This window comes from Arvicola amphibius, chromosome 8 (assembly GCF_903992535.2).
Source record: "Arvicola amphibius chromosome 8, mArvAmp1.2, whole genome shotgun sequence".
NCBI classification, from domain to species: Eukaryota; Metazoa; Chordata; class Mammalia; order Rodentia; family Cricetidae; genus Arvicola; species Arvicola amphibius.
The window spans coordinates 43,206,185-43,223,553 of record NC_052054.1 but is presented as its reverse complement, the minus strand read 5'-3'; the positions used below and the strand labels follow the sequence as shown (position 1 = coordinate 43,223,553).

Genomic DNA, 17,369 nt, shown 5'->3' with positions numbered 1-17,369 from the left:
GACCCAATTCCTCCTTATTCAGTTCATGCTATCATTTCAGGAACATAATTAGCTGCATTGCACAACAATGGAGATAGAATTTGATGAACAAAATGATTATGCATATGCGCTTCTCAAAAAGGATATGAAACAGGTACAAAGGACCATGCACTTCAATGAATAGTTTTGTTTAATTTTAAAAACATAGCACAGCTCACAAATGGAAGTGTATGTTCATAATTCAGAGCCAACAGTTATTGGGAGAGGTACACTAAGAACTGTGAAAAAAAAAAAAAAACAGGAATCCAGTATCTACAGGACGGCCAGAATTTAAAACAAACCAATCTACATTACCAAAATTTGTTATCGTTGTTGGGCAAGTATAATTACTAAATAACACTAGAGCCAAGGTCAATTAACTGTAGTATTGGGGCTGCGGGCCACGTCCTGCCACCTGGCTAGCTTTACACCAGAAATAATTACACAGAAACTGTATTCTTATAAACACTGCCTGGCCCATTAGTTTCAGCCTCTTATTGGCTAATTCTCACATCTTGCTTTAACCCATATTTAGTAATCTGTGTCGCACCATGAGGGGTGGCTTACCAGGAGAGATCTTAACCTGTGTCTGACTCAGAGAGTAGAGGCATGGCGTCTGACCGAGGCGTCTGCCTGACTCTGCTTTCTTTCTCCAACAATTCTGTTCTGTCTACACTGCCTACCTAATTTTCTGTCCTATTAAAGGGCCAAGGCAGTTTATATATATAATATATATACACACACACACATATACATATATATATGTGTGTGTGTGTATATATGTATGTATATATATTATATATATATATATATATATATATATATATATATATATATATATATTTGGTTTTTTGAGACAGTGATTCTCTGTAGCTTTGGAGCCTGTCCTGGAACTAGCTCTTGTAGACCAGGCTGGTCTCGAATTCACAGAGATCTGCCTGCCTCTGCCTCCCGAGTGCTGGGATTAAAGGCATGCACCACCGCCGCCTGGCTGGCAGATTATTTATTAACCAATGAAAGTAACACATAGATAGATGACCCTCCTCCATCAATAACCATTGCAAAAAACTGGTATTATGTTTAAATGCTAAATTGGAATATGTATCTATATTACATATACGCAATTATATTCCTGGTGTCTCAAAAAAGTTAAATTACACTATCAGTCTGCTGTGGTGGTTTAGATCTGGTCTGTCTGTGATACCACTAATATCAAAAGAATGAATCATCCAATAAAAAATGGAGTACAGACCTAAACAGAGAACTCTCAACAGAGGAATCTAAAATGGCTGAAAGACACTTTAGGAAATGTTCAACATCCTTAGTCATCAGAGAAATGCAAATCAAAACAACTCTGAGATTCCATCTTACACTTGTAAGAATGGCCATGATCAAAAACACTGATGACAACTTATGCTGGAGAGGTTGTGGGGTAAAGGGAACATTCCTGCAGTGCTGGTGGGAATGCAAGCTGGTATAGCCCCTTTGAATATCAGTGTGGCAATTTCTTAGAAAATTAGGAAACAACCTTCGTCAAGACCCAGTAATACCTCTTTTGGTTATATATCCAAAGGCTGCTCAATTGTGCTACAAGGACATGTACTCAGCTTTGTTCATAGCAGCATTGTTTGTAATAGACAGAACCTGTGAACAATCTAAATGCCCTTCAATGGAAGAAAGGAGAATAAACGCGGTACTTTTAGAAAATGGTGTATTACACATCAGAAATAAAAAAGGACATCTTGAAATTTGCAGGCAAATGGATGGAGCTAGAAAACATCATTTTGAGGGACGTAACTCAGACCAGAAACACAATTAGCACATGTACTCACACAGAAGTAGTTTTTTAACATGAAGCAAGAAAAACAAACCAGAAATCACAATCCGAGAGAAGCTAGACAACAATGAGAACCCTAAGAGAGACATACAAAGATCTAATCTACGAGGGTAGAAGAAAAAGGCAAGATCTCCTGAGTAAATTGGGAACATGGGGACCTTGGGAAAAGATTGAAGGGGAGGAAGGGGAGAAGCAGAGGGGGGAGCAGAGAAAAATGTAGAGTTCAAAATAAGTCTTTGGAAAAAATTTTAAAAAGAATTAAAAAAAATCCTAAAATGGAGGGCACACCTGTGACAATTTTTTATTTGCTAAAATTGAGATCTTCTTCCAATATTGAACTGAAAGTTGAAAATTGAGATATTTAATCTGCAACTTGATCCCAGAAAACACACACCTTTAATCCAGATCACAAGGCTGGAAGACACGCCCTAAACTTGGCCACACCCTTCCTTTAGCCTTTAAAAGGACTTGGAAGGAGGAAGATGTTTCCCAATGCTGATTGACCTCACCTTGCAGCATGTCAATTCCTTCCCTGGTAGTAGAGAATCGTCTTTGAAATTCCATCTGAGATTCAAGAATAGCCAACACGCTGAACTCCTGGACTGAGTTGAAGGGAAAAACACCCTGTTCTTTGGATCCCAGTAAAACTTCACACTCCCAGGAGCCGATATGTCAGAGGACCTGGCAGCTAACAGCAGAGGCTCCACTCAGATCAGAGTCGAAAAATTCTCCTTAAGATGGACCATCAGCAACTTCTCTTCTTGCTTGGACGGAATCGTGGGGAACGACATTAAAAGTTCCACTTTCTCACCAGGAGCCAATGACAAGCAGAAATGGTATTTGAAAGCTCACGTGAATGGGATGGATAAAGAAAGCAGAGGTTACCTGTCAGTTTTCCTAGTGTTGCTCAGCTCTCCAACGAGCACGGTGCGGGCAAAGTTCCAGTTTTGGATCGTAGATGCCAATGGAGAGAAATCCCAAATCACGAAGAGTGGAAGAGTTTTGAGTTTCAAGCAAAACCAATACAGGGGTTTTAAAAAGTTCATCCTTCGAGATTTCCTTTTGTCCACTCCACATTTGCTTCTCCCAGATGACAACCTCACACTCTTCTGTGAGGTGAGCGTGCTGGTTCCGGACTACATCAGCGTCTCTGAACAGAACACGCAGCCAAGGGTTGTGATTCCAAAGTGCACACTGGTCGATGAGCTAGGAGAGCTGTGGGAGACTTCCCACTTGACAGACTGCTGCCTGGTGGTAGCCGACCAGGAATTCCAGGCTCACAAGGCGATCTTAGCTGCTCGCTCTCCAGTTTTCAGAGCCATGTTTGAAGCTGACATGAAGGAGAGCAAAACCAACCGCGTTGAGATTCATGACCTGGAACCTCAAGTCTTCAAGACAATGATGGGCTTCATTTACACCGGGAAGGCACCCGACCTCCACAGCATGGCAGATGCTGTGCTGGCAGCTGCTGACAAGTATGGCCTGGAACGTTTGAAGGTCATGTGCGAGAGGGCCCTCTGCATGGACCTCTCTGTGGAGAATGCTGCCCACACTCTCTTCCTGGCTGACCTCCACAGTGCAGTGCAGTTGAAAACTGAGGCTCTGGATTTCATTACAGCTCATGCTTCCGAGGTCTCTGAGACCTCAAGCTGGAAGAGCTTGGTCGACTCCTCTCCACACTTGCTGGCTGAACTATATGGCTCCCTGGCTTCTGCACATGGTCCTTGCCTGGAGCCCCCTCTCAAACGCCTGAAGCAATCTTAAGACCTTGTCAGCTGAGACTTACCTGTGTCTTCCAGAAGCAGCAGTCAGTATTGTTATTCATGACACCTGTGTAGACAATGGGCCCTGGGGTGCATTTACACTGAATGTGGAAACATACAGCTAGCTGGTAGGTCTGTCTTCAATACATCTGTAAATGTGTTGAATGGCAGGTAGGGGGAGGGGCAGCACTGGAATCTTGTTTGATTTTTGTCCAATTAGATGGAAACTGGGATTTAGGGTTTTGGTGAACCCAAGCTCTTCCCAGTAAGGTTTCTTTGCAGAAAACTGTCTGGATTGTATTGAGCAGACCATATGAACAAAGGCTCAGGACAAAGAAAAAAATAAACATCAATGTTTGCTTACAAGAGAAGGGGAAAAGAAAGAAGACATTTTCCCCTCCAAACTTAGCATGTGCAAACTGGAGAGAGGATGACCCAGCTGAGAAAGTAATTGTTGTTCCTGCTGAGGACCCTTGATCACTTCGGAGCACACATGGGGGACTCTTCAGCCATCTCTAACTGGGGATCCTGAGGAGATGTGGTCCTACACTTGTCTCCATGGGCACAGCCATCTCTGTAGATTAATACTTACCCAAATAAAATATAAAATGAGTAAAATATTGTAAAAACAGAAAATTGTTATTTTAAATGTTATAGGTCCACCGGGCGGTGGTGGCGCACACCTTTAATCCCAGCACTAGGGAGGCAGAGGCAGGGGGATCTCTGAGTTCGAGGACAGCCTGGTCTACAAAAGCTAGTTCCAGGACAGGCTCTAGAAACTACGGGGAAACCCTGTCTCGAAAAAAACAAAAAACAGTTATAGATTCATACAGAAACGAATGACAACAATCCCAGAAGCATTAATTCTTGACACTGGCTACTGAATCTAAAAAATGATGTTGTACTTTGGTCATTTAGATCTTTTCTGCTCTGTGTCTAACTCTCCTGCTCCATGTGAGCCTTAAAGATTTATGCTTTTGTAATCATAGTAGCTTTTTAAACTAGCAGCACCAAAGCACTTGAAAGGACAGACCAGATTTAGTGGTCCTCAAGATACACACACACACACACACACACACACACATACACACACACAGACACACAGACACATGTTTGTATCACACAGGCACACATACATGAAATCCTGCCAAATGTGTAGGACAGCTCTGTTGAATTTTTTAAGAAAAGGTATGTACAGTTACCTGACCACTATGCCAAAAAGACAGAATTCAAGGCTTCACATAACAGAAAGTACAAACAACTGATAACTAGAGAGTCTAGTTGTTGACAAGTTCAAGTCTGTTTTAAGGGGACATCCAGTTTCAAACAGAACACCAAACTCACGGGAAGAAGAGAATTTTATTTCCAAAGCTGTAACGGTCTGCTCCTCTGTACACTCCTTTTTTTTTTTTTTTTTTTTTTGTTCTATTTGGCTGTACAGTTTACTCTCCTGCTGTCCTTAATATCTTCAAGTGGATCTGAAGTTCTCTTTATTGCATTAATTGCAGCCAGGCCTGGCTTTTGACTCTGGTCCTAGGTATTCAAACTCAAGTTCTCACGCTTGCACAGCAATCATTTTCATTCACCTAATCATCTCCCAATCCCCACGCCTGTATTTTTATTTGTTTTCCTCCACTCTCTACTTTGAAATGATAAAAAGCTATTCTAACATGATTATAAAATGCAGCTCTAATTTGATTGATGATAATGACACAAAGGAGCATAGGGAGAACAGAGCCACATTGGTGCAGTTTCTTAATACCACTGAGAGTTACTTAAAGTTATAAATGGCAATATTATTTTGACTTTCAATTTGAATTCAAAAACCATTATGAATGAAAACCTATACATGAGTATGGTAAAAAAAAATAAAAAAAGAGTAAAATCAAATGTTATGTTTTACGTGCTGGGATGAATATCTACAAATTTTTCCCTTGAGACACCAGGGCAGGAGGATGATTTGGGCAGATTCAAGGTTATATAGTGGGGTATATTTCAAAGAGAAAACCCAAGAAAGAATTAAATAGTATCCTAGAAATGATCAACTTAAATGTAATGCACAGAACAAGGGTTTGCAAACATGTGATGCAGAAAAAATGGAATATACAGAATGCAATGAAAAAGGAGTATGAACATACACCTTCATGTTGACAACATTATGGTGTGGGACAATGATCTGTAATCTGTCAACTGTATTTTAAATAAACACTGATTGGCTAGTATCCAGACAGAAAGTATAGCCAGGTCAAGCAGGAACACACCTTTAATTCCAACAGAGGCAGAGGCAGAAACAGAGGCAGGCAGACTTCTGTGAGTTCAAGACTTAGTGGCATACACCTTTAATCCTAACATTTGAGAGGCAGAGACAGGCAGATCTCTGTGAGCTCAAAGACAGCCTGGTCTACAGAGGGTATTCGAGGACAAAGATGTACAGAATCCCTGCCTCAAAAAGCCAAAAATTAAAAATAAAATAAATAGAGGTTAAAATAAAGACACATAATAATGGAAAACACATAGAGAATCTCGATACTGTATGTTATTATGCTCTCTTTGAATTTTTTAACTTCTGAGGAAGAAGTAACAGCTGCTAACAGATAAGTGCTTATAAAAGTTACTGAATTAATCCAACATAGGTATTTTGAAAATAACTTGACTTCAAAATTCAAAATTCAAAAATTATGTTCCTTTGGAGAACAAATTTTGCTTTTGTTTCTACAGGAAATGAGAGGCTGTGGATTCATTCTGAGTTAAGAAAAATGAGGTTTAGACAAGGAAGACCACCTGAAAAATCTCTGGTAGGAACAGATGGCCTGGATATCTGAGTTGTACATCCAGACCAGATTCAAGACTTCTGCCTAAAATGATCAAGTGTCACAGGATACTCCAGTCAAGACTTGATCATTATTCTAAATTTTCTTTAGGTCCCCATAAGATTATAAGCACGCCCAGGCAGCAGGAAGTAGCCTAGAAAACTATGCCCACAGTCCAAAAAATTGGGCTATGGATGTTCTTATTTATTTATTTATTTTTATTAAAAATTCCCACCTCTTCTCATTTCCCTCTCCCTCCCCCAACTCCCCTCAACCTCCACTCCCTTTACAGTCAAAAGAGCAGTCAGGGTTCCCTACCCTGTGGGAAGTCCAAGGTCTTCCTCCCTCCATCCAGGTCTAGGGAGGTGAGCATCCAAACAGACTAGGCTTTCCCAAAGCCAGTACATGCAGTAGGATCAAAACGCAGTGCCATTGTCCTTGGCTTCTCATTCAGCCCTCTGCCATGTTCAGAGAGTCCGGTTTGATCACATGCTCCATCAGTCCCAGTCCAGCTGGCCTTGGTGGGCTCCCATTAGACCAGCAGCACTGTCTGAGTGGTGGGTGCACCCCCCTACGTCCTGACTTCCTTGCTCATGTTCTCTCTCCTTCTGCTCTTCATTTGGACCTTGGGAGTTCAGGCCTGTGATCCAATGTGGGTTTCTGTCTCTATCTCCATCCATCGCCAGATGATGGTTCTATGGTGATATGCAAGATATTCATCAGTATGGCAATAGGATAGGGCCTTTTCAGGCTCCCTTTCCTCAGCTGCTCAAGGAACTAGCTGGGGACATCTCCATGGACACCTGGGAACACCTCTAGAGTCAAGTGTAGTGAGGAGCTGTGGACAGGCCTGCTTTTCATCCTGCCTGACTCCCGTCCATTGGCTAGCTTTACATGTGAAAGAATTACATGGAAACTGTATTCTTTTAAACACTGCCTGGCCCATTAATTTCAGCCTCTTACTCACATCTTGACTAACCCATATCTAATAATCTGTGTAACACCACGAGTGGTGTCTTACCAGAAAAGATTCAACAAGGCTGGATCCATAACATCTGTCTCCCTGAGGAGAGGTAGGGCAGGGTGCCCCAGAGAGGAGAGGCGGGGCAACTGTCTGAGCCATCTACCTCACATCCATTTTCCTGTTCTGTATACTCCACCTATCTAAATTTAGCCCTATCAAAAAGCCAAGGCAGTTTATTTATTAGCAAATGAGAATCCTCCATCAGTCAAGTCTCTTGCCAACCCTAAAGTGGCTCCCTTAATGCACACATGTGCAAATACTTTGGAAATCAGTGTGATGGATTCCCAGGAAATTTGGTATCAACCGACCCCAGGATTCAGCAAAACACTCTTGGGAATATACCTAGGAGATGCCCTATCATACTACAAAAGCATTTGTGCAACTATGTTCATAGCAGCGTTATTTGTAATATCCAGAACCTGGAAAAAACCTAGGGGCCCCTCAATGGAAGAACAGATAAAGAAAGTGGAATATGTACGCATTAGAGGACTACTCAGCGGTAAAAAACAATGACATCTTTAATTTAGCAGGCTAATGAATGGTGCTAGAAAACATCATTTTGAGGGACGTAACTCAGACCAGAAACACAATTAGCACATGTACTCACACAGAAGTAGTTTTTAAAGATGAAGCAAGAAAACTAAACCAGAAATCACAATCCGAGAAGCTAGACAACAATGAGAACCCTAAGAGAGACATACAAAGATCTAATCTACAAGGGTAGCAGAAAAATGCAAGACCTCCTGAGTAAATTGGGGACATTGGGGACCTTGGGAAAGGATTGAAGGGGAGGAAGGGGAGAAGCAGAGGGGGGAGCAGAGAAAAATGTAGAGTTTAACATGTCTTTGCAAAAAAATTTAAAAAAAAAATTAAAAAATCCTAAAATGGAGGGCACACCTGTGACAATTTTTTATTTGCTTAAATTGAGATCTTCTTCCAATATTGACTTGAAAGTTGAAAATTTAGATATTTAGTCTGCAACTTGATCCCAGAACACACACACCTTTAATCCAGATCACAAGGCTGGAAGACACGCCCTAAACTTGGCCACACCCTTCCTTTAGCCTTTAAAAGGACTTGGAAGGAGGAAGATGTTTCCCAATGCTGATTGACCTCACCTTGCAGCATGTCAATTCCTTCCCTGGTAGTAGAGAATCGTCTTTGAAATTCCATCTGAGACTCAAGAATAGCCAACACGCTGAACTCCTGGACTGAGTTGAAGGGAAAAACACCCTGTTCTTTGGATCCCAGTAAAACTTCACACTCCCAGGAGCCGATATGTCAGAGGACCTGGCAGCTAACAGCAGAGGCTCCACTCAGATCAGAGTCGAAAAATTCTCCTTAAGATGGACCATCAGCAACTTCTCTTCTTGCTTGGACGGAATCGTGGGGAACGACATTAAAAGTTCCACTTTCTCACCAGGAGCCAATGACAAGCAGAAATGGTATTTGAAAGCTCACGTGAATGGGATGGATAAAGAAAGCAGAGGTTACCTGTCAGTTTTCCTAGTGTTGCTCAGCTCTCCAACGAGCACGGTGCGGGCAAAGTTCCAGTTTTGGATCGTAGATGCCAATGGAGAGAAATCCCAAATCACGAAGAGTGGAAGAGTTTTGAGTTTCAAGCAAAACCAATACAGGGGTTTTAAAAAGTTCATCCTTCGAGATTTCCTTTTGTCTACTCCACATTTGCTTCTCCCAGATGACAACCTCACACTCTTCTGTGAGGTGAGCGTGCTGGTTCCGGACTACATCAGCGTCTCTGAACAGAACACGCAGCCAAGGGTTGTGATTCCAAAGTGCACACTGGTCGATGAGCTAGGAGAGCTGTGGGAGACTTCCCACTTGACAGACTGCTGCCTGGTGGTAGCCGACCAGGAATTCCAGGCTCACAAGGCGATCTTAGCTGCTCGCTCTCCAGTTTTCAGAGCCATGTTTGAAGCTGACATGAAGGAGAGCAAAACCAACCGCGTTGAGATTCATGACCTGGAACCTCAAGTCTTCAAGACAATGATGGGCTTCATTTACACCGGGAAGTCACCCGACCTCCACAGCATGGCAGATGCTGTGCTGGCAGCTGCTGACAAGTATGGCCTGGAACGTTTGAAGGTCATGTGCGAGAGGGCCCTCTGCATGGACCTCTCTGTGGAGAATGCTGCCCACACTCTCTTCCTGGCTGACCTCCACAGTGCAGTGCAGTTGAAAACTGAGGCTCTGGATTTCATTACAGCTCATGCTTCCGAGGTCTCTGAGACCTCAAGCTGGAAGAGCTTGGTCGACTCCTCTCCACACTTGCTGGCTGAACTATATGGCTCCCTGGCTTCTGCACATGGTCCTTGCCTGGAGCCCCCTCTCAAACGCCTGAAGCAATCTTAAGACCTTGTCAGCTGAGACTTACCTGTGTCTTCCAGAAGCAGCAGTCAGTATTGTTATTCATGACACCTGTGTAGACAATGGTCCCTGGGGTGCATTTACACTGAATGTGGAAACATACAGCTAGCTGGTAGGTCTGTCTTCAATACATCTGTAAATGTGTTGAATGGCGGGTAGGGGGAGGGTAGCACTGGACTCTTGTTTGATTTTTGTCCAATTAGATGGAAACTGGGATTTAGGGTTTTGGTGAACCCAAGCTCTTCCCAGTAAGGTTTCTTTGTAAAAAACTTTCTGGATTGTACTGAGCAGACCATATGAACAAAGGCTCAGGACAAAGAAAAAAATAAACATCAGTGTTTGCTTACAAGAGAAGGGGAAAAGAAAGAAGACATTTTCCCCTCCAAACTTAGTATGTGCATACTGGAGAGAGGATGACACAGTTGAGAAAGTAATTGTTGTTCCTGCTGAGGACCCTTGATCACTTCGGAGCACACATGGGGGACTCTTCAACCATCTCTAACTGGGGATCCTGAGGAGATGCGGTCCTACTCTTGTCTCCATGGACACAGCCATCTCTGTAGATAAATACTTACCCAAATAAAATATAAAATGAGTAAAATATTTTAACAAAAGGAAATTTCATTTTAAAAGTTATAGATCCAAAGCCGGGCAATGGTGGTGCACGCCTTTAATCCCAGCACTCTGGGAGACAGAGGTAGGCAGAGCTCTGAGTTCGAGCCCTGCCTGGTCTACAAGAGCTAGTTCCAGGACAGGCTCTAGAAACTACGGGGAAACCCTGTCTCGAAAAAAACAAAAAAAGTTATAGATTCATACAGAAACGAATGACAACAATCCCAGAAGCATTAATTCTTGACACTGGCTACTGAATCTAAAAAATGATGTTGTACTTTGGTCATTTAGTTCTATTCTACTCTGTGTCTAACTCTCCTGCTCCATGTGAGCCTTAAAGATTTATGCTTTTGTAATCATAGTAGCTTTTTAAACTAGCAGCACCAAAGCATTTGAAAGGACAGACAAGATTTAGTAGTCCTCAAGATACACAAACACACACACACACACACACACACACACACACGTATGCATCACACAGGCACACATACATGAAATCCTGCCAAATGTGTAGGACAGCTCTGTTGAATTTTTTAAGAAAAGTTATGTTCAGTTATCTGACCACTATGCCAAGAAGACAGAATTCAAGGCTTCACATAACAGAAAATACAAACATCTGATAATTAGAGAGTCTAGTTACAGAAAAGTTCAAGTCTGTTTTTAAGGGGCCAACCAGTTTCAAACAGAACACCAAACTCACGGGAAGAAAAGAATTTTATTTCCAAAGCTGTAATGATCTGCCCCTCTGCACCCACCTTTTTTGTTCTATTTGGCTGTACGGTTTTCTTTCCTGGTGTCCTTAATTTCTTCAAGTGGATCTGAAGTTCTCTTTATTGCATTAATTGCAGCCAGCCCTGGCTTTTGACTCTGGTCCTAGGTATTCAAACTCAAGTTCTCACGCTTGCACAGCAATCATTTTTATTCACCTAACCATCTCCCAATCCCCACCCCTGTGTTTTTATTTGTTTTCCTCCACTCTCTACTTTGAAATGATAAAAAGCTATTCTAACATGGTTATAAAATGCAGCTGTAATTTGTTGTTTTGTTTTGTTTTAAGTGAAAGAAAGGACATAAAGTTAGGTGGGTAGGGAAGCTAGGGAAGAAAAATAGGAAGAGAAAGATTGGGACCAAATTATACTGTATGAAAAAACTTTAAACTTTAAAATTTCTTTATAATAATAAAATAAATAAAATAACAAAATTATTTTAAAGTAATACTCAACAATATAACTTGTTTCCCTGTCTTTATTCTGAGCAATAGTTTCAGTAGTTAATACAGTATTGCTAGTTTATTATGTTTATATTACATATAAATGTATATTATATGTGTAATATAAATATAACATGAATATAAATAAAGTATATTATATTTACTTTAAAATATCAAGCCTAGCCAAGGATTTTTTTGAAAATCCTACACAAAATTTAAAATGGAATCTAGAAACATATTATAAAACAAAAGTCTAATAGTTTAAATTGCGTGATTATCTTTGTTTGAATATATATTCTATATAATCAAGTCATAAACATATGTTTTAGTATAAGAACTAAAAAGCAGAGAAGTGTAATAAATTTTGTAATAAATTTGTAAAATTGAAATTTCTAAACCAGCCAACCACTTTGAATAAAGCAGATAACCCTTGTGAGTAGCTCTGCTTTCATCAGCTGGAGGTCTGAGAGAAAGATTGTTGTCAAAGATATAATGACAATTCTGGCCTCAGGCCCCATTTGAACATTTTTGCAACATTGCAACATTACTGTGAACACACAGAATTTGAAAATGTAACTTTCTTTATATTCACTCTCTCTCTCTCTCTCTCTCTCTCTCTCTCTCTCTCTCTCCTCTCTCTCTCTCTCTCTCTCTCTCTCTGTCTCTCTCTCCTTCCCTTCCTCTTACTTTTTTCTCTGGAAATCCCCCAAAACTGAAATTGTATTACAGGATGAAAAAAAATTTAGAAGAGGAACACCAGTTCCTGCAGTTCTTGTAGTTGGAGTTAATGCTGATATAATGAAACGTCATGACCAAAAGCAAATAGGGGAGGAAAAAGCTTTACATGGTGGCACATGTCTGTCATTTGAGCCCAACAGAAGCTGTGCTGGGGGAATTGGCCAGTCCCAAGCAATGCTGTTTTGCAAAGTTAGGCCTTATTTAAACAAAAGAAAGGAAGGTAAAAATTATGAAAGTTGTTTAAAATTTACTTTGCCTCCTAAAGAAAGGAAGAATTATATCAACAACAATTATAGGCACAAATCATGAAATAGAAACAGTTTCTGGCAGCTTAATATAACCTGTTAGGTGACCTTCCAGTGACCAGTCCCAATGTTTGCTTTTTATAGTTTCTTCTCCTTTATTATTACCAGGTACACAAGCATTATTTGTGCTATGGTTTATATCTGATTTGTTTTTCTCCAAAACACATGTTGAGGTTTAATCTATACAGTAAGGCAATAAAAAGGAAGAAAATTAATCTGAGCATGGTATTTAAGTATGTTCTTTGTGGAGTGAGGAGGATTAGATTCATCCATTAAAATGGAGCCCCTATATTAAATGCTGGAGGAGATTATCCCCATGTGTTACCATGTACTGTTGTAAAATGCTTTCAATAAGAAGATCATCATCACAATGGATATTTCGTGAGGAAAATCTGAGGTTACCCTCTGACCTCCAAACAAACATGAACACACATGTAGTGAAGATGCTATGATCTCAGAACAATTTCTCCGTCTCTCTGTCGCTGTCTCCCTTTTCTTTACATAGCTTGTGATTCTATGTTGTCAGAAATAGAAAACAGACTGTAATAATATGAAACAACCATTTTTGGCTGTGACGAAGACGCACACCCCAAGAGGACACAAGAACAACAGTGAACTAACTACATTTGGAGGCCGTCTTTACATCATGTGAAGCACTTTATTTTGTTTAATGTATACAGTCTAAATTCTCAAAAAATTGGTATATTTTAAAAAAGTATTCTACATCTACAGAGAAATTTGTCAGGTAAGGTTTTTGCCTGTTTTCATTTATATAACATCCATAAGTCTATCTCTATCTCCTTTGCTTTTCATAGAATTGAAGATTAAAAAGTTTAGAACTATAACATTTCCAGGCAAGATATGAGTCGCTTCAAATTTAATCAAAAATGTTGGTCAAAGTAATTAGTGTCTTATCTAATCATAGTTTCATGACTGGGAGGCTTCTATTAAAATAATCTCCCAGAGACTACGTTTTTCAAGTATATTGATTAATTTTAATGTCTAAGTTTCTTTATTTGGTATCCCTTGCCCCATGTGAAAAGCAAGATTTTCCTTAGTAGGCAAGAACTGTTTTTTCCTTAAGGAAAGAGATACTGCAATCAAAAACACCCTCGAGGGAAACAGAGATCCCTTCCAAAAAAAAAAAAAAAGTTCCAATATGCATGGTAAGCATAAATTTCATCTGTTACCACCCTCCAGCTTCGGGCACTGAACCTTGACCGTTTTAAATTTTGTTTCAATTTAAAACAACAAATTTTCCTAAACAGAATTAATCACAAAAATACACAAAATGCCTAAAGGATTGAAGGACTAATAGTCATTGTGCCTTATTTCAGATACCCACTATTTCATTTTTAACTAATTATACCATTCTTTCAGTATTAGAGTAATGACCCAGGTAGGTTTACATGCCTAAGAATAAGATGATGTAATTCATCTAATATATCATCACTAATTGATTAAAAGTAAAATGCAAATGAAGTCTGATGTAAACAATGCCATAAATGTATTCCATCAAAAACGTAGAGTATTTTTTAATAAGAAAACCTAATGTCTCTGCTTTTTCAACTTCTGTATGCAAAAACATAAAATACCATATTATTTTACTGATAACTTTTTAGACTTGTGGTGGTAGGTTTTACCCTAGGTCTCTGGGCAGGATTGTTTCTGGTACCTGGTTACCCAGTAAGTGTCGGGCATGGGTTTCTTTCATAAAGTAGGCCTTAAGTCAAATCAGGCATTGGTTGGCTACTCCACAAGTTCTACGACTCCTAAAAATATTCTTTTATGCTCTAGATCAGTGCCTTATCCAGTCATCATCGGAGAGGCTTCTTCTAGGATTCAATGGGAAGACATGTGTGTACCCACAGCTGAGAGAGAGAGAGAGAGGGGGAGGGAGGGAGAGGGAGAGGGAGAGGGAGAGGGAGAGAGAAGAGAGAGAGAGAGAGAGAGAGAGAGAGAGAGAGAGAGAGAGAGAGAGAGAGAGAGAGAGAGAGAGAGAGAGAGGGGTTGATCCCGAATTTCCTGAGAAACCGCCACACTGATTTCCAAAGTGGTTGCACAAGTTTGCATTCCTACCAGCAGTGGATGAGTATACCCCTTACTCCACATCATCTCCAGCAAAGGCTATCATTAGTGTTTTTTATTTTAGCCATTCTGATAGGTGTAAGATGGTATCTCAAAGTTGTTTTGATTTTCATATCCCTGATCGATAAGGAGGTTGAGCATGACCTTAAGTGTCTTTTCTTAACCCAGAGCCAAAAAGATGAATTTGGTATGTACTCACTCATACGTGGATTCTAGACATAAATAAACGTCATTGAACCTATAATTCCTGATCCTAGAGAAGCTAAATAAGAAGGCAAACCCAAAGAAAAACACATAGTTTTCCTCCTGGATATTGGAAGTAGACTAGAATGGCAGGCAAAAATTGGGATCTTTGGGGGTGGAGGTGGGGTGGCGGTAAGGGGTAATGGGGAGATGTCAAGAGAAAATTGAGGAGGGGAGGATGGGGAGACCCTGGGGGAATGGGATGTTTAGGATGGAGGAAGGGTGGATAGGGGTGCAGGGAAGAAGATATCTTAATTAAGGGAGCCATTTTAGGGTTAGCAATAGTCTTTACTCTAAAGGGGTTCCCAGGTATCCTTGGAGATATCCCCAGCTAGTTCCTTGGGCAGCTGAGGAGAGGGAGCCTGAAATGGCCCTTTCCTATAGCCATACTGATGAATATCTTGCATATCACCATAGAAGCTTCATCTGGTGATGGATGGAGATGGAGACAGAGACCCACATTGGAGCGCAGGACTGAGCTCCCAAGGCCCAAATGAGGAGCTGAAGGAGGGAGAACATGAGCAGGGAAGTCAGGACCCCACGAGGAGTGTGCCCACCCACTGAGAAGGTGGGGCTGGTCTTATGGGAGCTCACCAACGCCAGCTGAACTGGGACTGAAAAAGCATGGGATCCAACCGGACTCTGAACGTGGTGGACAATGAGGGCTGACTGAGAAGCCAAGGACAATGGCACTAGGTTTTGATCCTACCGCATGTACTGGCTTTGGGGGAGCCTAGTCTGTTTAGATGCGCACCTTCCTGGTCCTGGATGGATGGGGGAGGACCTTGGACTTCAGCAGGGCAGGGAACCCTGACTGCTCCTTAGACTGAAGGGGGAGAGGGAGGGGAATGGGGGGAGGGGGAGGGAAATGGGAGGTGGGGAGGTGAATATTTTAATAATAATAATAATAATAATAATAATAATAATAATAATAATAACTGGATCAGAAGAATCAAAGATAAAAAACTGTTGTTTTCAATGAGAGACAGAAAAGGAGTAGATCTTGAGGGGAGGGGAAGTAGGAAGGTACTGGGAGGAGAAGAAGGAAGGGAAACTATTGTTTGAGAATATAATCTATTTTCAATAAAAGGAAAAAATGAAAATTAATATATTATTTTAAAGTTCACATTAAAATTTTCTACTAGATAGCTGCATGAGCAGAGTTTTGTAGTAGTTAATGTGATAGAGACAAAAATATAATAATAAAGAAAATGATGTCAATTAATTTACATACAAAGATAAATCATAAATTTGGGGCTTTGTTGTTTTGTTTTTGGTTTTAAATTTTTGAGACAGAATTTCTCTGTGTAGCCTTGACTATCCTGGGACTTACTCTGTAGACCTGGCTGGCCTCAAACTCACAGAGATCCACTTGCCTCTTCCTCCTGAGTGCTGGGATCAAAGGCATGTACCACCAACATAGGGCCCTTAATCTTTTTACCTTAAATTTATTTATTTTTTAAAAGGAAAACAAGCTATCTTTTCTCATCATATATACCAATCCAAGTTCCCACTCCCTCCCCTCCTCTTATTTCCTCCATATACCCTCTCATCCCACCCCATCCAATCCTCAGAGAGGGTAAGGTACATTGCTTTGGAGAATGTCCAAGTTCCTCCCTACTGTATCTAGGCTGAGCAAGATATCATCCAAAGAGAATAGGTTCCCAAAAAGCCAGTATAAGCAGTAGGGATAAATCCTGGTGCCACTGCCAGTGGCCCCTCAGTCTGCCCCAGCTATGCAACTGTCAACCACATTCAGAGGGACTAGTTTGATCCTATGCTTGTTCCTTCCCAGTCTGTCTGGTGTTGGTGAGCTCCCATTAGCTCAGGTAGACTGTTTCAGTTGGTGTGCCCATCATGGTCTTATCCTTGTTGCTCATATTCTCATTCCTCCCACTCTTCAACTGGACTTTGGGAGCTCATTTCAGTGCTCTGATGCAGTTGTCTGCCTCTGTTTCCATCAGTTGCTGGATGAAGGTTCTATGGTGATATTCATCAATTTGATTGAAGTATATAAATAATACTATTTATAAAGTGAGAATGTTACATAAGAGTAAAAGTTACAATTTTGTTTCTAATATTCATTTTAACTGTGTATTTCTGGGTTATATTTGAGCTTTGTGCACATGTGTGGATGTACACCTGTAGGCAGGATGATGACATCAGATTTTCTGGAGCTGGAATCATAGGCAGTTTTAAGCCACCTGATATAGATTTTGGAAACAAAATAGGATCTTCTGCAAGAGCTGATTGTACCTTTAACCTCTGAGCAACCTCTCCAGCTCCTGAGATATAATTCTTAGACTGAACTTAATCAGATGCTAAGATAATTC

General features: G+C 40.7%; 2 protein-coding genes across 2 annotated transcripts; both read left to right on the top strand.

Annotated features, from left to right (window-relative positions):
• The first annotated feature begins 2,524 nt into the window (after positions 1-2,524).
• On the top strand, positions 2,525-3,619 carry LOC119821194 (speckle-type POZ protein-like). The gene has a single exon (XM_038340084.1). It carries the CDS (start codon positions 2,525-2,527, stop codon positions 3,617-3,619), a length of 1,095 nt encoding a protein of 364 aa, XP_038196012.1.
• A 5,111-nt stretch (positions 3,620-8,730) lies between these two features.
• Positions 8,731-9,825, top strand: LOC119821218 (speckle-type POZ protein-like). The gene has a single exon (XM_038340133.1). It carries the CDS (start codon positions 8,731-8,733, stop codon positions 9,823-9,825), a length of 1,095 nt encoding a protein of 364 aa, XP_038196061.1.
• The last annotated feature ends 7,544 nt before the right edge of the window (positions 9,826-17,369 follow it).